The following is a 27,135-nucleotide window of genomic DNA, read 5'->3' on the forward strand; positions in this document are numbered from 1 at the left end:
CCTGGTCACCCTTGATGGAAAGCTTTCTAGCTCATAAATGTCTTTTAAAAGTTATATTGAATATACTTTTTCAAATATTGTTTGACCAGGTCAAAACACTAAGGGGAGGTGTCTATCAATTCCTCATTCTAGACATTAGCACTTTTGACTACCATATCACACCATTGATTAATATTATCTTTATAGTCCTTTAAAACTCTCAAAGTGTTTTCATAGGAAGAAATGTCTAGCCACATTTCCATGTTGTATATGTAGAATTTTAATTTAATAAGATACATGATATTGTGGTGCATGTCTGTAGTCCCTATTACTTAAGCTTAATAGTCCTGAGCTAAAGTGGGAGGTCAACTGAGAGTGTCTTTTACATTGTTGAATGCTAAAGTCTTGGAACTTGCAGTGAAAAATGATTGCCATATTATGTAAGGAGTAGAGACTTGAGTCAAGGTAAAAGTGGAGCTTGTCAAAGCTCTCATGAATAGGATCAACCAGACTTTTTTTTTAAATATTAAAAGATGAAATAAAGTAAGGGTAAAAATGAAACCTTATACTTTGTTGTAAAACACTATTTTATCTTATAAAATTTGACCCAATGTTTTAACCTATTGACATTTTTAGATTTTTACTTATTTAGTTTTTTTAAAATTTTATTTATTTGAGGCAATGGGGCTAAGTGACTTGCCCAAGGTCACATAGCTAGGCAATTATTAAGTGTCTGAGGCCAGATTTGAACTCAGGTACTCTTGACTCCAGGGCTGGTGCTCTATCCACTGTGCCACCTACATGCCCCCAACTTATTTGTTTTTGATGGAGATTGTTTAGCTTACTTACACATTGAATATATCCATCCTAAAAATCCTCAAGGTCTTTACCATGCACTATTTTAATATATACTATGGACTGATTTTACTATGAAAAGTCAGTATTCCAAGAAAGACATTTTAAATAGACTAACATCATACCTCCCTTTCCTTTTTTCCCTCAGGAGCAGTGTTAACAAGCAAACAACATATTTGAGTCACCATTTGCTTTTTGAGTTTACCTATTGGAATGAGAGATAGAAATTGTGCAATTTGAACTCAGAGTTCCCACCCAATTTCACAGAGATATGAAATACAAAACAGTTTGTTTCACAGAACCTGAGTCTAAGAAAGGAAATTTGTAAAAATGAAGTAACTAAAGTATCAGAAATATAAAATGGACACAAAGGATGCTAAAAAAGGCTCTGACAGAAAGAGACTGTTAAACCTCAACTGCTTCTTGTCTCTCATAGATACTCCTTTTTTCTATTTTATGGTTATGCTTTCACAAGCTGTAATATCACACACAGAAGACTGAATGCCATCAATTTAACATTTGAATATTAATAAGATTTTATAATTTGATATTATTACAAGCAGATAAATTCCATCTGTGAATCACAATTTATTTGTAATGATATCTATGCATATTTTAAAGTTAGCAGGTAAGAATTGCCCAGTTTTTTAAATTTAAATTTATTTTTATTAAAGATATTATTTGGGTTTTACATTTTCCCCACAATCTTGCTTCCCTCCCCGCTCCCCTCCCAGAAAGCACTCTGTCAGTCTTTACTTTGTTTCCATGTTGTACCTTGATCCGAATTGGGTGTGATGAGAGAGAAATCATATCCTTCAAGAGAAGTCTAAGAGGTAACAAAATCAGACAATAAGCTATCTGTTTTTTCCTAAATTAAAGGGAATAGTCCTTGCACTTTGTTCAAACTCCACAGCTCTTTATCTGAATACAGATGGTACTTTCCTTTGCAGACAGCCCAAAATTGTTCCCAATTGTTGCACTGATGGAATGAGTAAGTCCTTCAAGGTTGAACATCACTCCCATGTAGCTGTTAGGGTGTACAGTGTTTTTCTGGTTCTTCTCATCTCACTCAGCATCAGTTCATGCAAATCCCTCCAGGTTTCCCTGAAATTCCGTCCCTCCTGGTTTCTAATAGAACAATAGTGTTCCATGACATACATATACCACAGTTTGCCAAGCCATTCCCCAATTGAAGGACATTTACTGGATTTCCAATTCTTTGCCACCACAAACAGGGCTGCTATAAATATTTTTGTACAAGTAATGTTTTTACCCTTTTTCCTCATCTCTTCAGGATATAGACCCAGTAGTGGTATTGCTGGGTCAAAGGGTATGCACATTTTTGTTGCCTTTTGGGCATAGTTCCAAATAGCTCTCCAGAAGGGTTGGATGAATTCACAGCTCCACTAACAGTGTAATAGTGTCCCAGATTTCCCACATCCCTTCCAACAATGATCATTATCCTTCCTGGTCATACTGGCCAATCGGAGAGGTGTGAGGTGGTACCTCAGAGAAGCTTTAGTTTGCATTTCTCTAATAATTAATGATTTAGAGCATTTTTTTCATATGGCTATAGATTACTTTGATCGCCTCATCTGTAAATTGCCTTTGCATATCCTTTGACCATTTGTCAATTGGGGAATGGCTTTTTGTTTTAAAAATATGACTCAGTTCTCTGTATATTTTAGAAATGAGTCCTTTGTCAGAATCATTAGTTGTAGATATTGTTTTCCAATTTACTACATTTCTTTTGATCTTGGTTACATTGGTTTTATCTGTGCAAAAGCTTTTTAATTTAATGTAATCAAAATCATCTAATTGGTTTTTGGTGATGTTCTCCAACTCTTCCTTAGTCATAAACTGCTCCCCTTTCCATAGATCTGACAGGTAGACTAGTCCTTGATCTTCTAATTTGCTTATAGTATTGTTTTTTATGTCTATGTCCTGTAACTATTTGGATCTTATCTTGGTAAGGGTGTGAAGTGTTGGTCTAATCTAAGTTTCTACCATACTAACTTCCAATTTTCCCAGCAATTTTTATCAAAGAGGGAGTTTTTATCCCAATGGCCAGACTCTTTGGGTTTATCAAACAGCAGATTACTATAATCATCTCCTGTTTTTACACCTAGTCTATTCCACTGGTCCACCACTCTATTTCTTAGCCAATACCAAACAGTTTTGATGACTGATGCTTTATAATATAATTTTAGATCAGGTAGGGCTAAGCCACCTTCTTTTGCACTTTTTTTCATTAAGCTCCTGGCAAGAATTGCCCAGTTTTAAAACTGAATATTTTTATTAGCTGCCAGAAACTTGCAGCTTTATACCAGAATTTGTGAGTTTTAGTTATATATACACTCACATTAGCAAAAGATAAAGACCAGTATTTAATTATACTTTATATATATATATATATATATATACTCATACAAATATATTGTGTACATATATATTTATAATAGTCTACACACAATATTTGGAGCTTTGCTTCTTCAATGTCTTGCTAGATAACAGGAGCAACTATTAAAAGGAAAGATCTACAGCATCAAAAGTATAAACAAAATAGACCTGTTACTGGCACCTAAAACTTGAAAATGAAGGACAGAAAGTAGTTTGAAGAAAGTAGAATGACTAGAATGAAAAATATGATCAGTATCACAGTATTATAGATTTACTATTACAAGGGATATAAATATGCATGTAGTCTTACCCAAGATTATACTGCTAGTAACTAACCAGAACTGGCATTCAATTTCAGATCCCTTTACCTGAAAGAGTTCAAGACTCCACAGCACTTTTTGGAAGATAAGGAACAGAAGATAGGGAGTTCATATTAAGTAAGAGGAAAAAATGGTGAAGGTGAAGGACAGGCCAGGATTAAGAGGAAAAGAGAGGAGAAGAAGAAATGGGAAAGAGAGGGAGCAGTTTAAAGGTGTAAAGAATACCAAGGGGGGTAAAAAAAGGAAAGGGATAGAGGGACGGCTAATGAAGGAAGAAGGTATAGGGTGGGAAGGGAACTGGAGAGAAGACAGCTGTTGCAAATAATTCTTACACATAAGGCAACTTTATTTTTTAAAAAAAAATTCAATCAACAATCAACTTCTCTTTTGCATATCATAAATGAGGAAAAAAAAGAAAAGCAAAACCCTCATTATAAATGTATCATCAAACAAAATGAATTTCTGAATTGGTCATGTTAAAAAATGTTATTTTGCATTCTGAGTCCTTTGCCTCTCCATCAGGAGATGGGTATCAAGTTTCATCATGAGTACAGTGGAATTATGATTGACCATCACATTTATCAGTATTCTTTAGGACTTCAAAATAATTTATTTTTACAAACTGCTCTTTTTTTCCTGATAATTTCACTTTGCATCAATTAAGATGTTTTCCCAGCTTTTTCTGAAATCAACATTATAATTTCTTATAACATAAAAATATTCCAATCATGTATATACCATATTTTGTTCATCCATTTCTTGATTGATAGGTCTCCCTATTCTTTGCCACAGAAAAATATTCTATGGATATTTTTGAATATTTTTAGAGTTTGTTTTGCATAGAACTAAATGCATTTCTGTTCTCAGTTGTGTTTTCTTCCCTTCTTTCACCACTTGAGATGAGATTGAGATTCAAGTGATGACCAGTTCCCCCTTCCTCCTTGTTTGTATATACTTTTACTTGCAAACTGATTATATAAGATAATTTTCCCTAATCCTTCACTCTTTCCCCACTCCAGTTGTTTTCCTCTCATTCTCTTTCCAGTCATCTTTTAAGATCTTCAAAACAGAACAGAACTATTTCTAGGCCCTTAAATTATACTTGCTATGATTCCTCATGGTTATAGAGTTCCAAAGAAATACATGCATCATGTTCCCATATTAGAATGTAAACAATTTATTCTTGCTTAGGGATAATTGCTCATTCATGTTGCTCTTTTTATGTTTTTCTTGATTCTTGCACGTGAAATTTAGTTTCTACTCAGCTCTGATATGTTCATCAGGAATGTTTGAAAGTCCTCATTTTCATTAAAGATTCCTTTCCTCCCCTGAAGGATTCTACTGTTTGTCTGGGTAAATCAATCTTGGTTATAAACCTGTACCCATTGCTTTTGTAATATGGTATTCCAAGATTTCTTTTCCTCTTTAGTGGTAACTGCTAAATTGTGTATGATGCCACCTGGTTCTCTGATACTTGGCTTCTTTTTTTTGCCTGCTTCCAGTATTTTTAATTTGATCTGCATATTGTGGATTGTGACTATGATTTTTCTAAGAGTTTATTTTAGGTTTTTCTTTCATGAAGTGACTAGTGATTTTTTTCCCTCCTCTCTTTCATCTTTGCCCTCTGGTATTAAGAGATTTGGAAAGTTTTCTTGAAGCAAGATGTCTTGGCTCTGTTTTTGTCATGGCTTTCAGACACACTAATAATTCTTTAATTACTCTCCCTTAATCTGTTTTCCAGATCAGCTGTGGTTTGTTATGAGATAGTTTATGCTTTCTTCTATTTGTTTCAGATTTGTTTTACTATTTATTATTGTCTCATGGAGTTATTAACCTCTATTTAGTCCAATCTAAATTTAAAAGAGTTTGTTGCTTGTATAAAAGTTAGTTTTTTTTTGGACAAGGCAATGGGGTTAAGTGACTTGCCCAAGATCTCACCTCTAAATATTAAGTGCCTGAGGTCTGATTGGAACTCAGGTCCTCCTGACTCCAGGATTGGTGCACTATCCACTGAACCATCTAGCTGCCTCTTGGTTAATATTTTGTCTCTCTTATACAAGTCAGCTACCTTTTTGATGATTTCTTTCATAGTTCTCAACCTTCCCTCCCCACTCTCATTTTCCCTCTAAGAACTCTTTTATTGATCAAAACATATTCAACTCATTAAAAAAGAAAAACTCTTGCTCATCTCTTCCAGAAATTCTAATTGAATTTATCCCCAAGCTTTGTTTGTCTTTGAGACCTTACTCATAAATATTTTGGAGTCATTTTCTTCTGGTTTTGTGTCCTTGATGCCATAAAGTCTTTTTAATAGTGGGATTCTTCTTCCCCCTCTCTCCCCTTAACCAATTCTTTCAGCCTAATTCATATTAGAGTTAGGAAATATTTAGGCTGGTTCTATTGTTACTTTTGGAGGGGTTGAAAGTTGTGCTATTCTGGGATTTCAGGGACATCCCAGGCTGAGGACCTGTAAGTTATGAGTACTCCCCAAATGGTCTAATCTAGGGCAAAGCCTGACTGCTACTGCACTGGACTAAGGTCTACAAGTTCCTGATCTGTAGTTGGAACCAAGCAACAGATCTGTGAGACTTTGGAATTTCCCTAGAGGCTACTAGACACAACCACTATCAGGCAACTGGAAAGTTCTGCTGTTTCATAATGAAAAATAAAAAGCTTTATATGAGACCTTTCTCTGCTCCTGGAATCTGAATTGTTTCTGAATTTATCCCTTGTTAAGTACACAGGCCATGACTACTTCTTATCAGGGAATGCTACCCCAAAATTCAGGTTCTTTTCTCTGTCTAATATGGATCTAAGACCAGAAACTGATTGAGTAATGTGATAGGACTGCCAGTTGGTATTTGTTTCTGCACCTTATACAAGTATAGACATTTCAGACAATTCAGGTTATGGGACCTTTTCTTACTTTGTGTGCAAACCTCTCTCTTCATGACATTTTTCTGGCTAGATACTGTTGTCACTGTCTATAAATCATTCTATTTTTCTCTCTATGTAGACCTGGACTGAAAAAGTCACTCACAGTGAATATGTTTTTTCTTGGAATTTCTGAGAAGTGTTTGGTCTGGTACACTTCCTAGATCTATTTGGAAGAATTGTGAGAAATGGGTAGAATCTTTCTGTACTTTTTTCCTGCTACTCCATCATCTTGGCCCCACCCTCCAGGACAAATTCACTTGAAAAGTGGTGCCTGGATACCACGCTAGACCAGATGGTCTATAGAATCCACATTGCACTAATGTTGGGGTTGTGGGTGGGAAAGCAAACTGATAGAGATATCAAGATACATTGATCCTGTGGGTGGTATCTTGGGAACTATTGTGAAGCATAGCAAGGCAAGGGGCAGATCATAAAAAACAGAGGTACTATATGCAAATGGATCTTTACCCTTTCCTTTGATGAAACATACCTAAATGTATGCCAACATCCTGGTGCAAAACTTTATTCATCCCATCATACTTACGATTCTAGAGAAAGACAAGAAAGGGAACAAGGATATAAAAGGACAAGCAAGGGAAAAGGAGAAGGAATATGGAGTTTTGGTAATATGGTATTACATTATATATTTCTCAATTGGATTGAAATTTGTTTAGAGAAGAGGAGGCCCAAACTAATGCATTGTTTTTATTGGAGGGTTGCTCTATATTTGTGTACTTGAAGCAAAATAAATGTAAGTATTTTAGGTATTACACATATATATCCACATACACTTAGTAGTACAGACTAAGTGATGATATTATACATGTAACTTAAAGTCAGGCAGAGAAGAGTGACTCAAAAGGTCCAGACTTATACTATGGATAATCAAAATAAAGGAAAATGAAGCTAGCTGAAAATAAACAATTGGTTATTTTTTGCTTTATTTTCTAAATGAGATTGACTTCAAAAGAAGAAACCAGATTAAAGGCAAAATTAAAGTGATGAAAATTTGACATTTAAAGGTTGCATTTGAAATTAAGAGGAGAAAATTACAAAGTTTCTGTACTAACATATAATGACATATAGCACTGAGCAAACATTTGGAACTTCCATTTTGTCTCAAAGACTGGAATAATAGAATACCTAGATTATAAATGACAAGGTATTATGAATAAGGGAGGGAGAATTTAGTACCTTTTCCCCCTGCCCCAGACACATCTCAGTTCATGCAGTTGCACAGAATTAGGCTTTAATATAAACAGGATGCTTCTGTCCTCTGTTATCCCCAGGGACAAAGTAGAAGTCTTGGCTATCATTAGCAGCCTATATGTGAAAGTATGTGTATATGTTTATAACACTCTTTTTTTCTACTCCAATTGACTTAGTTTTTAATCTTGATGTTCATACTTTAAATCACTACTAAATTTCTTACTTCATTCCTTTCTTTATAGCACTCCTAACCTTTTTTTTCCAGGTAGCCCAATCCCTTGATACTATGTAGCAGCATGGCTATTAGTATCATCATCTTTATATGACACTGTAATTTGAAATGAATAAGTTTTTCCCATTTAGAAATATTAGATTTCTATTTTCATTTCTTTTTACCTCCCTAATATCCTCCAGATGGAATATATGTACCTCGAAATTTTATAATCTTTTGTTCCTACTAGGCAATTAAATAACTCAGAAATATCTAGTAGTATAATTAATAATTTTGCTCTTCATAAACTCATGAAAAATAACAAGGTTATTGGACAAGTTATTTGTTGCCTTATTGAAATAAATATCCATGACAGCTATATCTTACATGTAGAATGTCCTTGTTACCTTGAATTTGAGATATAGTGTAATTTTCTCTGTACATGTCTAGTAAATTAGTGTTATTCACTTTAGGAAAAAAGCACAGCATTTGAGGGGTGGCTAGGTGGCGCAGTGCATAAAGTACCGGCCCTGAAGTCAGGAACCTGAGTTCAAATCAGACCTCAGATGCTCAATGATTACCTAGCTGTGTGGCCTTGGGCCTTGCAAAAGTCTTTAAAAAGAGTATGCATTTGAAAAAAAAATTGTGGCTAATTTAACATGAAGATTTTTGCTGAAACATTTTAGATGACAATTTGTTTATTTTGAAACATGAATGCTATGGGGAATTAGTTTTCTCTGTTGCCTTTAAATATTATGAATAAAATTAATTATTATGAAATTCTTTAGCTTTTTCCACTTTTCATTCTTCTACTTTTATCTTGAAGCAGAATTGGCTTTTTAGAAAATTCACGAGCAGTGGGAAATACAAAACTAACGTGTGGGATTCCAAATTGTATTTGCTTTATGAGGAAGTTTGTACTCAGTAGTTATTTAAGCATTATTTTGATGATCTGAGATTACAGAAAAATAAAAATTCATTGATGAAACAAATTTCACTTGCTATAAATTTCATTGAATATTTGATCATGATGTCATTGTTCTGATTCTTAATGAGTCTCATTTCACATTAAGGTTTTTTTTATTCATGATTGTAGAGTGGAATTTATGGAATATTGTTTATATAGCACAATCATTGAGATGATAATTTTTTAGATACTTAACTTCTAGTTATAATTGACTATTGCAAAATATATTTTAGTAGAATAGTTTAATTTGTGATTATGTAGCAATCCTTTCACTCTGAAAATATCTGGATGTTTGAATTTTACAATTGTCAATACAGACTCAAAATATGGCTTTCTATTTAATGCTAAACCTTGTTAAATTTCATTAAAGTCTACTAATGTACATAATAACAACTCAAAAAGACTGAAATTTTTGAAAAAAGTATCCTAAAGAATGTTTAAATATTTAAGTAAATTTAACTGTATGTCCAATAGCAATAAAGTAACCAGTGAAACATTTTTTTTCTGATGGCTACTTTTGCATTTCCTCTAAAAGCAAAATAGCCAACATCTGATGGATTTTTAAAATCTTTTTTTCTTACAATGTGATTTTTGACTTTCTCCTTTTGCTAGAAGGCAATGTGTCTATGTCTCTAACAGATTAGCTATGCATTAGTCAACTAACTACCATAGAGCCTACCCTAGTCCCTTATTTCTGTCAGTTAATTCATATTGAGGTCTTTTAGATGTATAAAACACTATGCAAATCAGAACAAGAACAAAGTATTTGATTGGTGCAATTTTCATGGGGACTTTAACAACAGAGAAACTGATATTTTTAATTTTTTCTACATGGCAAAAGTCTTACAAATCAATTAGGATGCCACCAACATTCAAATGATTCAGTCCAATTCATGTATATCAATGCAGTCATAATTATATTATGCCTCATTCATTTATTTTTCTTGTCCCTAATAAGAAACTAAATGTCACTATACTTTAAAAGGGCATTTAGAATGTGATTTCAGAGGACTGATAATGAATTATACCACCTCACCTCTAGAAAGGGAGGTGAGAAAACAAAAGTGCAGAATGAGAATTACATTTTCAGACTCTACCAATTACTTATTTTGACTCACTAAATTTCCGAGCAGTTTTTTTTAAAAATTAGAGGGGATTTGAAGGGAGAGGGAGCTAGTGATAGTGATACCAGAAAATAAGAATGTTATTGAAACACTTAAAATGTATGAGAAAACAGAAGGATGTTCAGGGAGGGATAGACAAATATAACTTCAACACAACATCTTGAATTTATTACAATCATTAAAATATATAAACTGTATAAGAAAGTAAAGCTGTTATGGTCACTGACTGTCATGACCTATTGTTTGATTGCTATACTGTACATCTCTCAATAAACAAATACTTAAAAATGGATAATAGAATGTTTGGAGGACTGATTATATTATGTACCACAATGTAGTGAATAGAGAGTCAAATTTAGTCAGAGGTCTAGGTTCAAATCCCATGTTTGCTACTTAATACTCATGTGACCTTAATCAAGTCATTAATCTGGGTTTTAGTTTCCTCTAATGTAAAATGAAGGGATTGAACTCAATGACCTCTAGGTCTTCTTCTAACTCAAAATAAATTATACTATAAACTATTTTAAAAAATTATCACTAAAGTTACTCAATCGACAAGATGATTTCTGATAACCCTTCTAATTTTTAAAATTTGTGATTCTGTGATGGAGCTAAAAGGAATCTTAGATCATGAAACTTTGACTCTGTCTCTCAGGTTTTATAAATAAGAAACAAGGCCAAGAGAATTAAAGAGACTTATTTTAGTTAAATATAATCCTAGAAACTTTAAGATCAAAATTAGGAATAAAGAAAACTTTCTCTCTCAGATCTTGCAGCTTTCTTCCCCCACTAGATAGCTCTTCATGCAACCTCCATTTTGAGGAAGGTCATAGACCAGCCATCTTTCCTTCTTGAGACAACCACTCTGCCTCCTCCTTCCCTAATCCCATTTCCCTTTTTTTTTACATCCTTTTTGTGTGTTGTTTTTCCCATTAGAATAAAAACACCTTGAGGGAAGAATTGTCTTTATTTGCTGGTATTTGTATCCCCAGTGGCTGTCACAAAGTTGATTTGACTAGAACACGGCTCTCTGGAGTCTGACTCTTCAGAGTAGGTTGTCAGATGAGGCTTTCTCAACAATTAACCCACTTTCCTTCTCAACATAAAGATTAATGACAATTTTCAAGGGTTGAAAAGTGGAGTTACAAATGAACATAAAGCTGGTTCATGGAGGCAGTCTTCACAAATCTGTTTATTTTTAAAATAACAATTGAGTATCAAAAAAACAAAAAGGTATCAAAGACCAGACCCTGACTTTTCACTCATTTGCCATAGAACCTACTTGAGATTTAGGAACAACCTTTATGGTTTTCAAAACTTCTGTGTGACCAAAATAAGTAGACATTAAATTGAAAGATGGGAGTTCCAAGCAACTAAGTGGCACAGTGGACAGAGCACCAACCCTGAAGTCAGGAGGAACTGAGTTCAAATTCGGCCTTAGACACTTAATAATTGTCTAGCTTTGTGACATTGTGACTTAACCCCATTGCCTTGCAAATACCAAGGGAAAACAAAAGTTGGGAGTACTGAGCCAATTAGCTTTAAGTAAACATAGTTTGCTTATCTGTAAAACTAGAAAGGTATTTTCTGAGCAGGGTGGTGGTAAGTTGCCTAAAATGTCAGGGAGGAGACTTGTAAATCTGTTGAAAAAGGTCAGTTTGATGAGAAGTGCTACTTATATTAGACTGCACAAGAGAAATTCCTGATTTGAATAATAGATCATTACCTCAATAAAAATGTACAGCCATCTCATAGAATTAGCATTTTTTAACAAAAAATCTTAGGTTTACTGAGAAGAAAACATGACAGAATGGATATGAAATGCTGACATGGAATCAAAGAAGACAAGTATAACTTATGACACATAAGACCCTGTCTTGGTTGTGTAACCACAGGCCACTTTAGAATCTTAATCTTCTCAGGCATGTCTCTAAGACAGGTGAGTTATTGTTCTTACATGAAGAGTATTTCCACACTGGAATCACAAATCATAATAGGTCAAACGTGTGTTCTATTACTCCAGAATACCTGCAAAACTCATATTAACTCTAACTTGATACTATTATGACCCACTGAATATATATATATATATATATATATATATATATATATATTCAATATTCTATTTTTATTTTTACATGTAAAATCGTGAGAAATAATGTAAGCATTTAAAAATAATTATTTTATAGGACAAAATTAAAACCAACTCAAAATATCAAAATAACAATTACCTTTTGGTAAAAAAACATCTTTAATATGAGTAGAAATTGCCAAGTCACATTTTTTAAGCTATTAAATTACTTTAAATAACAGTCAATATTTGTGGCTATTATACTTTACTTTTAGAACACTATAGAATTTTGATCATAGCTACCCATATTAAATTTTGTCTTTCTCAAGAATAAAGGGTCCTGAAATATTATACTCTCTGGGTGGTTTTCATATATGGTTGTGACTAACGTTATTTACTTACAGCTCTATGACCTCTAACTCTTAGTAACTAGTTCCATTCTGTTCAGCGATAGTCTGGCAAAGGAATATTGGAGATATACAGAGTGATTTATACCTATCTCTATCCTGATTTCAGACTCTTATATGGAGATTTAGATGTATTCCTAGGCACATCCTTATACCTAGGGAATTCTGGATCAGTAGGTCTGCTCTGGAGATGACTGCATACCCTAAAATGATCTAAGAATTATATAATGTTCTTCATGTACCTTCCAAGAAGTAGGCCAGACTGGGGTCCTAACAAAGCCAATATGACTGGATTCATTCCAGGCTATAAACACATCACCAGGCTTAGGCTTAACCAAATGATATCATGGTGGGTAATGCTAGCTAGAATTTACATAGCTATATAAAGTTGCAAAGCATTTTACAAATAGCATATCATTTGATCCTCACAACAGATAAGGAAATAGAGGCTATGACTTTCCCAAGGTCACAATGCTAGTAAGCATCTGAGGCTGGAGAACAGCTCTAGTTCCAGAGCTCTATTCACTCTACCACCTCCCCTCCACATGGGCTCTGTGAAAGACCAGGCAAAAAGTTGTTTTCTTTGGTGAATTCTAATCTCTGGTAGTGTACAAATTGGAACTTGCCAACAAAATTCACAATTGTTTCCTCCCATACAGTCATACCTACTATCTAAATGGCCAATATTCTTTGGTTTGCTACATAACAAACACTATATGCTACAATATTATATGAATGATAATGTAAACTTTTGTAATGTAATTGCTATTTAACATATCAATGTACAAATATAAACAGTTATACTTTATGGAGTAAGTTAAGTATGAAGTTATTGAAACAATGGATGGAGGCAAACCAAGAAATGCATTGTGTGTTGTATGATGAGATTATCCCCAGATGATAATCAACCATGTAGAGTGGTATATAGAGTACAGTTCTCTCTGTAGTCAGCAAAGCTTATTAAAATTGGAAGAACCATGAGGGTGAGCCTAACACTGACATTGATTCTATTTGACTAGATAGTCAATAATATATAGTCTATTCAACATACATCACCCACAACTTATAGGCTCTGGTTAATAAAACAATCTTCCTGAGTCATAACTTTCAAAGAAACAAAACTGAAGAGAATCATGCAATAAATAGAAACTTAGTCAAATAGCTGGATAGTGTTTCTTCCTTTAATTTAAGTCTGCAGAAATTGGAAAGAATTTCATTGTTCTTTTCTCAAATCTAGTGCTTCATTGGCAAAAAATACCATTGTACAGAGATTCAGTCTTTTCGAAGATGTTTGAGGAGGCATTGATTTGTGGGAAGTCTTCCTTTGGTTTTGGTATGCTGTTACTGTTGTTACTGCTACATGCTTTACTTCGACTTTGATCAAGTGCTGGCTGACTGGGTAAAGACCGAGTCTCTTTGTTTCTCACCAAGCAATTGCAAACAAGTCGAAAGAAAGCCCGCCTCATTTCTTTGCTGGCCAGGGTGTAGATAATAGGATTCATGGCAGAGTTGAGAACAGCTAAGGCAATGAACCATGGGGCCTTATAGAGAATAGCACACTCTTTAACTTTGCAAGCAACATCAATAAGAAAGAGAATAAACAGTGGAGACCAACAGGCAATAAAAATACTGACCACAATCACTACTGTCCTAAGCAGTGCCATGGACCTTTCTGAATTATTGTGATTGGTGACCTTACGGCTACTAGACTTCACCAAGATGTAAATGCGTGCATAAAGAATCACAATTGTCACAAGAATGGTTATGAAGATACTGATGCAAAAGGCAATATATTTCTTAGAATAGAGGGGCAAAATTGTAGAGCAGTCAGGGAGGTTGTCAAGGCAGTTCCACCCCAGGATAGGTAAGGCACCCAGGGAAAAAGAAATAAGCCAGCACATCCCAATAAGGAGAAATACCCGATATTTCTTATTGGCATCGTAAGGTCTCATTTTGATCATAGTCAGGTGTCTCTCAATAGCTATGGCTAATAAGCTACAAGTGGAAGCACTGAGTGCAATAAACATACTACCTTCCCGTAGAAACCAGACTTTTAAGGACAGGCTCAAGGTTTTCTTTCCAGACATCAAGATGTTCACTTTGTAAGCTATGCCAGCCAACAAATCACAAAGAGCAAGGTTACCAATGAAAAAGTACATGCGATTGTGAAATTTGTTGTTTTTCCAAATGGCAATCAAAACCATCAAGTTCTCCAGGACAATGAAGCTGCAGATGACTAGGAAAATAGCCTCTGTCAGTTCATTGCTTTCATTGTCCTTTAATCTCTCTTTCAGTTTTCCTACATAGTTGTAATGAAGCGACAGAGTTCCATTTTCATGGAAGGAATTATTGAGCAGAGGAGGGGCAGTTGCCATTGCTTTGATTCAAGTACTTTTTAAAGACTGTATAAACAGCAGGGAGCTTATGTAACATTCCACAAGATGTACACTTTCTTCAAGGCAAATCAATAGTAGCTCTAGCTTCAGTAATTGTTGCAGCTCAAATTTCAGCAGTGCCAGTAAAACCAGGACCCTATAAAAAAGGGGAAAATCACAAATATAATTTAAAAACACATACTACTAAAGAATCAGTATATATATACATATATATATATATATATATATATATATATGTATATACACTAAAGTTTAGAAAAATGGGAATTTATTACCATTTAAAAGTTGCAAAAACATACACATCAATCGGGTGAACTAAATATTTTTGGGGTTGAAAATTCTGTATATGAAAAAGCAAGGTCAGGATCTATCTCATCTGAAATTATGATGAATTTAGAGTGAAGCACAGAAGAAAAAAGGAGATTCAGGCAAAGTCTACAAAGACACTAACAAAAATTAGACAAGGAAGTTTGAATTTAATATATCAAGAGTTTTTAATCACACTTAGGGACACTAAGAGAATAAAAAAGAAAGGTTTAAGCTTATGAATCAGAAAATAAATTCAGAATAAAACTGGAAGGGAAGAAAAATAATTGACACAAAGCAATGAAACTTATCTTTTAAAAGAGTATAGTAAAAGAAATAATTAAAAACATGAAAGAGGTCACTTTAGCTTAATGAGGTAAAAGGAAGAAATGTATAAACAAAATAGAAATCAACAACTTAGGTAAATTCAAAAAACTCTGAATATGGTGATCAAAAGGAAATAAGGGAGGAAGAAAGTGTTAAAGAGGAAAATTCTAATGATATAAGCAAAATTAATTGTAAGGACAAAATACAAAAGAAATAAATACAATGAATACAAATAATAGTAATATCTTTAGAGGTAAATGAATTTAAACAACCCATTAAAAAGTATAATGGAATTACTCAGAAAAGCAGGTCCAACAGTTTTTTTGTATACACAAAATAAAAATACATATAGGTAGAATGAAAATGAGAGACTGGAACAAAATTTACTATGGCTTAGAAAAATATAAAAGAATTTAAAATCATGCTATCAGAAACAATACTAAATTTATATATAAAGTGACAATAAACATTAGGGTTAACTGAATGGAAAAAAGATATAAAAGTAATTGTAGCAATCTTTTTCTCAGAGCTGGACAAATATAACAGAAAGATAAACAAAAAGGAAAACATTGAGCTGAACAAATTGTTGGAAACTTAAACTAGAAAGACTATTAAGTAACATAGCATGTTTTCATGGCACATTTAAATAAATAAAAAATGTTTTAAAGCACAGAGAAATTATAAATTTAAAATACCAACATGAAATAATATGGCAATTAATACCTGAAACACATACAAAAGAACACACTTATAAATGAAAGCTGAATAATGAGTGCATTAAAGAACAAAATATGGAAACAATTAAAAGTATTTGAGAGAGAATGATGATGACGATGAGACTACCTTCTAAAATTTCTGGGATGTTGCTAAAAAGTCTTTAAAGTAAAATCATACTTTTGAGAACACAGTAAAATATTGAAAAATGAAGGATTAATGAACTGAAAACTTAAAACTCAGCAAATAAATTCAAAGTAAGAATGAAATCTGTTTTTAATCATCAGATAAACAAAAAAGCTAAATTGTAGAGTTGGTCAGAAAAATTTAAAGTTGACTCTGAAAATATTTTAAAAATGAAATAATAAACTCAATAAAAGAAGAGGAAGAAATATCAAACAAAAATGAATCCAAGGAAATAACAGAGAACAATGAATTATCAGAATCTACTTTATGCAATTTTATGTCAACAAAATGAAAAATATTTTTAAATGAAGTACTTGAAAAATAAAAATTAACCACACTAACAGAGCATGAAATACTTATTTTTAAACAACCTAATTGTAGTAAAGTTACCATTCAAAAATTACCTTTAATCCAGGTATATATGTGTGTGTGTATATATATATATATATATATATATATATATATATATATATATATGTATATATATATATAATGAATATCCACTCATCTATCTATCTATATTTATACATATACACATATTTGTGCCTAAATGTAGCCATCTCAAAGACTGAGTAGGGAAAGGGAGGGAAAAGAAATTCACATGATAAATTTATAACAGTTTAAAAGGTATAGCAAGTTTTACATTAAAGATTTGCAAGTAAAGTGCAATCATTTTTTCATTATTCTGCTATGCTATGGAATTGCTTGCTTTATTTTATAAATAAAAATAAAATGAATAAAATGAGAAAATGAAAAGGTTAATTAATACCTATACTATACAACCTCAAAAAGCAAGAAACACTTTATTAAGCACCTATTGTCAGATGAATATAATATTAATATCCAAATAAATCCGGGATAAAGCAATGAATGAATCTAGAGATCAATATCATTAATGAACATGAATTTTAAAAGTTGATGCAATTAATAGAGCATGGGTATCTGTAGTCATGAAGACTTGCCTGAGCTTGAATACTGCTGCAGACATTATTAGCTGCAACAGTTTGGGCAAGTCACTTAATCTCTCTCATTCTTAGTTTTCTCATCTCTAAATTGAGAATAATAAAATCATCTATCTCATAGGGTTGTTGTTAGGATCAAATGAGATAATAAATCTTAAAGAACTCGCTAAGTGCTATTATTATTAATAGTAAAAATGTTAAAATCCTGACAAAAAAGACAATAGTAATATTTTTAAAAATATTCACTATGCTAAAGTTAAATTTATATCAGACATGAAAAAAATAGCTTAACCATGGATTAGAATTAGGAAAAAAGTTAATCACATAAAATGAATATAAAGCTACATGATTATTTCAATAAAAGTGGAAAAGACCTTTCACAATGTAAAATTCCCATTCATCCTGAAAACTTCACAGAGCATAGATATGGAATAATTTTCAATATGATAAAATTATGTATCTAAAAAAGAAATCTAGCATTTCATGTAATAGGGAAACAGTAAAAGTTTTCTCAAAAGAGAAGAAAAGTAAAGATACCCTACCTCCTTTTTTTTGCCATTTGACATAGTCCTAGAAAAGTTAGTAATAGGTATAAGAAAAGAGAAATAAATTAAAGGGATAAATATAAAGGAAAAAACTGTCTCTATTTTCTAATAGAATTATTGCAATGATGGTTTATATTACTAAAAATAAAATCAAAATCCAGTGAATAATCAAAAAAGGCATTTCAATAGCATTTCTAATAAAAAAAATCCACAAGGAAATATAGAAAGGAAATTACTATTCAAAATAAGTACAAAATACAAATATATGAAGCAATCTACCAAGTTATAACTCGAAATTAGAATAGATACAATATAATAAAAATTACAATTATTTCAGATTTAGCAATATTTCTTTTAAACTGCCAATAAGATATGTTATAAAATTAGACAAAATAATTCATTTGGAGGTAAAAAAGGATTAGAATTTCAAGAGAAATAAGGAAAAATGTAGTAATGAAAGGAGAAAAATACTTTCCCTCTTGTATAGGTCAAAGTATATGATAAAACAGTCAACATCAAATCTTTTTATAGCTGATTTAAAAATAGAAAAACAAAATCATGGAATGGTTTAGGTTGAGAAAGATTAGAAACAATTGAACTTCATAACCAAGTTTATTATCTCTTCAGCTGCCAAAGTGATTTTCATGAAATGTCTGTCTTAACACAACAACCTTACTATTCAAAAAGCACTAGTGATTTCCTATTACTTTCAGAGTCAAATCCTCTGTTATTGTTCAAAGCCCTTCAAAACCAACTCCATCCTCCCTACTTTTCTACTTTTTCCCTACACTGTCTCTGACACCCCAAATTTCCTTCAATACAGTAACACCAGGCTTCTGTTTCTTGAAAAATACATTCTATGGGGGGCAGCTAGGTGGCACAGTGGATAGAGCACCAGCCCTGGAGTCAGGAGTACCTGAGTCCAAATGTGACCTCAGACACTTAGTAATTGCCTAGCTGTGTGGCCTTGGGCAAGTCACTTAACCCCAATTGCCTTTCAAAAAAATCCTAAAAAAAAGACATCCTATCTCTTGTCTGAGCATTTTCTGACCCCCCCCCTCCACAGAGTGCTCTGCCACCTCATCTTTGCCTCCTGGCTTCTATTAAGCTAAGAGCCCCTTCTCAATTCTCCTTAATTCTAGTGCCTTCCTTTTATTATTTCCCCTTCATCCTATATATAGCTTGTTTGTACATAGTTGTTTCTATTTGTCTCCCTCAGGAAAGAATAAGATCCTTGAGGTCTGGGACTATCTTCTACCTTTCTTTGTATTCTTAACTAAGAGTTTAGCAAATGTTTACTGACTGATTTGATTGACAAAAAACTACTCAATAAGCTAAGGTAGAGAGAAAAATAAAAGTATTTGAGTAAGAACTCCCTATTTGATAATAATTGGTAGAATAAAGTGAAAAAGGTTTGGTAGAAATAAGGTTTAGATAAACAATATGAGGGCAGCTAGGTGGCACAGTGGATAGAACACTGGCCCTGGAGTCAGAACTGGAGTTCGAATGTTATCTTAGACACTTGACTTGAACTAGCTGTGTGACCTTGGGCAAGTCACTTAACCCTGATTGCCTTGCATCTAGGACCATCTCCAGTTGTCCTGGTATCTGTCCATTGGACTCAGATGGCTTTGGAGGAGAAAGTGATTTAGCATAGCACCTCCTCACTCAAATCCATTTCATGTGCTTGTCATGGCATCACCTCTCCCGATGTCATGGTCTTCTTTGAAAATGAAGAACAAACATTATTAGTATATATGTGACCCTGAATATTAAGGATCACAATATGAAAATTTAAAAGATAACCTGATTAAGCATCTTTCATATTTATGGCTTGAAAAGAGAGTTTTAGGGACAGCTAGGTGGTGCAATGGATAGAGCACCAACCCTGGAGTTAGAAAGACCCAAGTTCAAATCCAGCCTCAGAAATGTAATAATTAATAAATGTAATAATTGATAATTTAGCTATGTGTCCTTGGACAAGTCACAACCCCAATGCCTTTCAAAAATCCAAGAATAAAAAAGATAGTTCTGTTTATGTCATCCACATTTTCCATTGCATCTCCTCTCCCTACATTGACTAAAACGATCTTCTGTTATTAAAAAAAAAGCTTTTAAAATTAATTGTTTTAAATTATTTAAAATACTTGTAAAAAATTCAGCCAAAGTATTTAAAAAACTCTAAAATTATATTTAATGTTTTACACTATGTCTCATATATGATTGTTTCATACATAATATTAATTAATTAATTAATTAATATTACATTCTTCCCTATCCTTGAAAAGAAAATGGGAACAGTATCTTCTCATATGTCTTTTTTTGGATGCAAAAATGATCATAAAAATGTCATAGCATTCAGTTTCATTGTGGAGAGGCTGTAGTACTTTCCATTTATAAAGTTGTAATTGTGCATAATATTTTCTTGGTTTAATTTTCTTAGCATCAGTTCATATAATGCTTTCCATGCCTCTTTGTATTCATAATTATTAATATCATAATTATTCATAATTTCTTAAGGTGCAATAATATTTATTATATTCATGTGACACTAGTTTGTACAATCTCCAATTTAAAGTTATATATTTTTCCATTTCTTTGATATCACAAAAATGGCTATTGTAAATAATTTTGTGGGTATGTTTCCTTTCTTTTTGACATTGACCTCTTGCTGATATATGGTAGATATCGGATAGTATGAAATTTTGAGGGGGGGGACATTGGCAAGAAGAACAAAAATACAGAAATTCCTCTGGCCCCAAGTTAGTGTTAGAGTTAAAGTCTGTAGTTGGAAAAATTGGAATACAACCTGAGTGAGGTTTTTACAGTCATCTGCTATGCTCCTGCAGTGGACAATCAGACTTTTGGAGATCTTTCCTTGGAGGGACTTAACCCTCTCAATTCTGGAACTCCTGCACTAAGATTTAGATTGTCTTGATTTTTGTGAATGAAAATTTTAATTTAACACCAAAAGATATGAATCTTAGATGAAAATGATTTCCTTTGAAAGCAGTCCCTCTTTTGGCTTGGTTATATTCATAGAGATACCATATCATGTTTAAGACATTCCCATGTATAAGACACACCTTAATTTTGGGTTCCAAAATTTGAAAAAATATTTATTACATAAAGTGATTGAACTCAATTTTTATTCATCATTAAATTCAAGGACCTTCTGCTCATAGCTTTCAGGTATCTTTCAGGCAAGTCTGGTGCTTGGACACATGATTAGTCCATTCAGTTTCATGAACATGAAGCACCAGTTGTGTCCTCCTTTGAAATCAGTAACTTCTTTTTCATCAGCAATTCTTCTTTCCTTGTGCTGAACTATTTTTGTGGACACAGGAATTCCACTCGCCCTTTGCTCTTCAATCCATCTCTTCAAATCCCTCTCCAACTCAGGCCATTTGGTTGACTTGCCTCTTGAATTTAGTACTGTTCAGAAATCTTTCCTGAGCCATTTTGGGGCAGAATGTGGCAAAACATAGCCTAACATACCAGTAACAAATGTGAAACAATGAGCGCAAAGACAAGTTTGAAAAAGCGGGAAATGCAAGTAACAAAACTCTACAATCATTGTATAAGACACTCCCAAATTTTTCAAAAAAGGGTGCATCTTATCCATAGGGAAATACTCATTTAGTATAGCTTCTCAAGCATCTAATTTCTGAGTTATCTGAAGCATAGGACTTCTGGTATCTTTGCTGAAGCTGAGTGAAGTTTCAGCTCTTCATTTAATCTGGTCTCTTTGTTTCTCACATGTAATATTTTATCTCCAGTCTGTGTCTTTGAAATGGCTCTTCCCTATGCTCAAAAGCACTTCTTCCTCGCTTTCACCCCATAAAATATTCTGTATTCAAAACAAAGAATGAAGACTCTTAAACTATTTTGTACTTTTTGTTTTATTTTCAATATGTTTATTCTGCATGTGTCTCTACAAAATATTAATATATAGAACATATACACATAAACAGACATTGTTTTCTCATCTTCCCCAATAGGATATAAATTCCCTGATGGAAAGAATTATTGAATTAAACAAATTTGTATCCTCAGTGCCTAACCCAGTACCTGGTGTATTTACTCAAAAATATTTACTGATTTATTAATATGCTTAGCTGCAAAACCATTGAGTCAAGGAATATATTTATTTTAATCACTCTCTTTTCATATTTCAAATTACTGCACAGCTAGGTTGCGAAGTGGATAGAGCACTGGCCCTGGAGTCAGGAGTACTTGAGTTCAAATCTGACCTCAGACACTTAATAATTACCTAGCTGTGTGGTCTTGTGCAAGCCATTTAACCCCATTGCCTTGCAAAAAACAAAACAAAAACCAAAGTACTTTCCAGAATGGTTGGACCATTTTGCAGCTCAACCAAAACTGCATTAAGCTACCTTTACACAACTCTCATCTTTGTCAATTTATAGATGTGAAGTAGAACCTCAAGGCTGTTCTGATTTGGATTTTTCTTTTTTATCAGTAATTTGGAATATTCTTTCATATAATTGTTGATATTTCACAACTTTTTGAGAACTACTCATATTGTTTAACTCTCTCTCTCTATATATATACATATATATATATATATATGTATATATATATAGGAGAATGGCTTTCAGTTACTTCTAACTCTTGTTTGGTTAAGAATTCACTTAGGAGGAGAATTGCTAAATAAATAATGAATCTAGTCTACCAAAGGATAAAAAATAAGATTAATTACATGAAATTGAAATGTTTTCCCTCTGATAGAGTGAATACATTTAGATAAAGAAGTGAAGTGAAGTAGGAAAACTGAAAATATTTTCATCATTTATCTCTGATATGGATCTAATACCCATTGGGAATTTACACAAATATATAATACCAAAAGCATTACTTAATTAGAAAAAGGAATTCAGATATTCAACTTCTTCATATTGTCTACTTTCTTGATTACTAGTAATGTTGGTAAAAATTAGTCCTAAAACTGTGGAGAAAAAAGTAAAAATTAAAAGGAAATTTATAAATTACCACTGTGACCAATGAGTGGTCAAGTAATGTGACCAAATAATTCTCAAAAAGAATTGAAAAATACTAACAATGATATGTAAGATTGCTATAAATTATAATAATAAGGGAAATAGAAATCAAACCTACAAAATTAGCAAATATGACAAAATGTGAATAATCAATGTTTTAGAAGATTTAGGAACACAGGCACAAAAGAAACTTGAAATTATTTAGTTACTAAAAATGTTTTTACCCTTTGATTCAGAGATTTCATTGCTAAAAATATAGGTGTCAATGTCAAAAATAAAGACCCTATATAGATTAAAATATTTATAGCATTATTTTTGTGGTAGCAAAAAAATTGGAAACAAAGTAAAGACTTAGTGACTGGGGAATGACTAAATCTATTATGGTTCATGAATTTAATGGAATATTATTGTACCTCAACAAATGGATAATAAGAAACATGCAAGGGACTTGAAAAATAATTACATGAAATGATACAGAGCAAAACAATCAGAACAAGAAAGCACACACTATGAACACAACAATGTAAATGAAAAAATAATAAAAAACAAAATTAAGCAATGCTTATAAAAATCTATCTTTGATCCTTGAAGAAGAAAAATGAGAATATGCTTCTCTCTCTCTCCTTTAGAGAGATGAGGGAATATGGAGATAGAATATAGTTTATAAAGTGAGATTTGAGTGATGTGTTGGTTTATTAAGCTACTATCCCCACCCCCATCCCCTTTAATTCTTGGTTATAATAGGATAACTTGCTGGGAGTGGGGAGTAGAGAGTAAGATATTTGAAACAAAGGTGATGTAAAAAACAAAAGATATCAATAAAATTGTTTTATATGCACACATCAAGCTTATAGGTAATTGAAGGATGCCATTAGGCATAATTTAGTATTGAGGTCTAGAGTTTCTTTGGATTGGGAAATTTACTGTACGAGTGCCAAGCCCATTTAATCACATAATGGCATACATACTTAAATGGAGCCTTTCATCTGGGGATCTCAAAGCTTACAAATGCTAGCTAATTAATCCTCAGAATATCCCTGAGGTACCTGGCAAGAATCAACATCTCCATTTCACATAGAAAGAAATGAAAGATTTTCTCATATCAAACAAATGGTTAGGATGGGAACTAAATCCATGAACACTGTCCCGCTTAGTGCTCCACTTCAAAGAAGTAATAGAAAAAATGCATCAGTGCCATAGATCCCTAACTTTAAAAGTGGCATAAAGTGGGAAATCAAGTCTGTACTATGCAGGAAAATTCAATGAACATTTATTAAGTATCTACTATGCTATAGGTGCTAAAATACAAAGATAAAAAAGTACTTTAGGGGTGTTTCCCATGTAATATAGCATTTTCCCTAATGTCATTTCTAAAGATGGAATATTGCAGAAAGATGTATGTATGTATGTACTGTGAGTTGGAGTTAATATGATATTTCATGTGTTTCTAAGTCATTACATTACTTAATGAGAAAAAAGAATTCAGATACTCAACTTCTTCATATTGTCTACTTTCTTGATTACTAGTAATGATGGTAAAAATTAGTCCTAAAACTGTGGAGAAAAAAAGCAAAAATTAAAATGAAATTTATAAATTACCACTTGAGATTATGGAAAGGGGAGGGAAGGCAAATTTATCTTCAAATCCAAAATCACAATCAGGAAGACTATTTTCCAAGGTCACATAGATGACAAAGTCTTAATTAAAATCACTTAAATTTCAGCTTAACATTTTAAATGACTATAATGATCCATAAATATAACTATAAAGTAATAAAGGAGATGTGTTTAATCTGAAAACACTACCTATAAATTTGTTTTTAAAATATGAGGAGGGGCAGCTAGTTGGCATGGTGGATAAGAACCTGAGCTCAAATGTGACCTCGGGTACTTACTACTTGTGTAACCCTGAGCAAATCACTTAACCCCAATGCTGAGAGCATTCTTAGATATATAGTGGAGACTTTGTTCTAGGTCACTTTCAAAGTCTTCAGAAAATTCTGATCTTTCTAATATGCTCATCATCAATCAAATTTAGCGTTACAGGATTTCTGAATTCCAAAGCTTCATTGCTTCTTAGCTGAACAGTTTTTCCTGCAAGTGTTGGCAACAATAAAACATTAAGATGCCTATTGTGGCACTCTGAAACAGGATGAAGAAAAAAAATAAGAAGTAAATAATAATCATATCACAATGATCATAAGTTCACTAAAGACAGGACTCATGTCTCAACTCAGCTTTGTATATCATCCAACTCCTAGTAGGAGTGTTCTGAATATTGTTGTGACTTAAGTGTCTGAGGTTGGATTTGAACTCAGGCTCTCCTGATTCCAGGGCTGGTGCTCTATCCACTGTGCCACATAACTGCCCCAATGCTTGTTATATTGTAAGGAATCTCTTGGGGTTTATTTCCTCATCTATAACCTCTAAGATCCTTTTCCATTTCTGAAGTTCTCTGAATACATAGTAAGGTGGAGGCAATACAGTTATATCCAATAATAAATCTTCTTGAATCTGGCAGTGGTTTTAATTAAAATGGAATGTGCACATGGACTTTAAAAACACACTATTTAACATGAATTTAACATTTTGACCTCTGACAAAAAGAGGGGGAAAGGGAAGCATTGTCTTTACTATCAGCATGTGGTAGTTGTTCATCCTTTTTGCAGCCAATGACATCAGCAGGTTGATAATCTTGTCTTACAAATTGGATTTAAGTGAGATAGGGCTGTACAAAGTCACCATCCTCACTCTCTCCTCAAGATTCATCAGAGGTAAAGACATCTGTTGATGGCTCCAGATGCAGTGGAAGACCTTTGCCTTTTTAAGTTAAAGTCCTTTCTAGGTCTCAGCTTATCTACTATTTAGCATGAGTCATCTATTAAAGGAAATTCAGCACTGGTCTGAGAAATAGGGTACTTTGGCAACAGTAGAGTCTGGTTGCTCTCAAATGTCAACCCACTGACCACGTCCCATCTCTAAATTTGTTTCTCTAGTCTCCATTCTTCTTTCTTTTCTTTGCCCAACTCTTTTTTATTTTTATTTTTGCAATGCAATGGGGTTAAGTGACTCCCAAGGTCACACAACTAAGTAAGTGTTAAGTGTCTGAGGACCTGTTTGAACTCAGGTCCTCCTGACTCCAGGGCTGGATCTCTATCTTCTTTGTCCAACTCTTAATAAAAAATGTGTAACCCAGAATACTGACTATGAATGCTTCTTATGCCTCCTCACTAGATTTTTAATCTCTTTTTTTCTTAAGTTTTTTTTTTTCTTTTGCAAGGCAGTGGGGTTAAGCAGCTTGCCCAAGGCCACACAGCTAGGTAATTATTAAATGTCTGAGGCGGGATCTGAACTCAAGTACTCCTGACTCCAGGGCCAGTGCTCTATCCATTGTGCCACCTAGTTGCCCCTTTAACCTCATTTTTTGAGTCAATAGAAGAAGGAACCTCCTGAGAATGAAGACAACATTGCTGTTTCCGGAGGTTCATGAAGAACTGACTGTCATTCTGGGGTTTGTAGTTCAGAAGAACTAATATTCCCTTCTCAGTCCTGAAAGCAATTTGGACCATGGTGATCTCTGAGTCAGAAGATGGACTACCAATAAACTTTATAAAGATGTAAGATGAGAGAGAATGAACTGAAGGAAGGAAACTGGGACTGCTTGAGCTAAGCAAAATGACATTCTTCAGCCTCACCTCAAACTCAGTAAGTTGAGATTTAGAAAAAAATGAAGAGAAGAAAGAGAAAAGGAAAGAAAAGGAGAGCTGAGGTAAGGTAGAGAAAGGTAAGATCCAGGTTTCCCCTAGTCATCCTGGAACAAAGAACTTGGACTGAAGTTTTGTTCTTTCCCCAAATTTCCCTCATGTGTTTTGTGTGTGTGTGTGTGTGTGTGTGTGTGTGTATCACACACATACATGCATACATAATTGTAATCAAATGCATATACACACATGTATTGGTATATACATATAGGAACACATATAAACACATAATATCTGTATTTCTCTGTGTATATATATATTCCATAAAGAAAATGTTTAGATGACTGAATCTCATGATCAAACCATGTTTTCAACAGGAGGAGCCAAAGGCTTTCAGTCCACCTCTTCATTTAAAAGTTCACCCCCCTCATTAACTACTCACAAATCAGGGTTGATTTTTCCTATCAAGGGCATTTATTCTCAAAAAAAAGATTTAA

At 33.2% G+C, this 27,135-nt stretch overlaps 1 protein-coding gene across 1 annotated transcript in view; it reads right to left on the reverse strand.

The window, feature by feature from the left end:
* Window positions 1-3,303: 3,303 nt before the first annotated feature.
* Window positions 3,304-27,135, reverse strand: part of S1PR3 (sphingosine-1-phosphate receptor 3) — a 46,332-nt gene continuing 22,500 nt past the window's right edge. The window contains exon 2 of the mRNA XM_074199976.1: window positions 3,304-15,012. Within this exon, the coding sequence (XP_074056077.1) occupies window positions 13,722-14,855 (1,134 nt within the window). The 5' untranslated portion in view covers window positions 14,856-15,012 and the 3' untranslated portion in view covers window positions 3,304-13,721. The remainder of the gene's footprint in view (window positions 15,013-27,135) is intronic.

This window comes from Macrotis lagotis, chromosome X, assembly GCF_037893015.1.
Source record: "Macrotis lagotis isolate mMagLag1 chromosome X, bilby.v1.9.chrom.fasta, whole genome shotgun sequence".
NCBI classification, from domain to species: domain Eukaryota; kingdom Metazoa; phylum Chordata; class Mammalia; order Peramelemorphia; family Peramelidae; genus Macrotis; species Macrotis lagotis.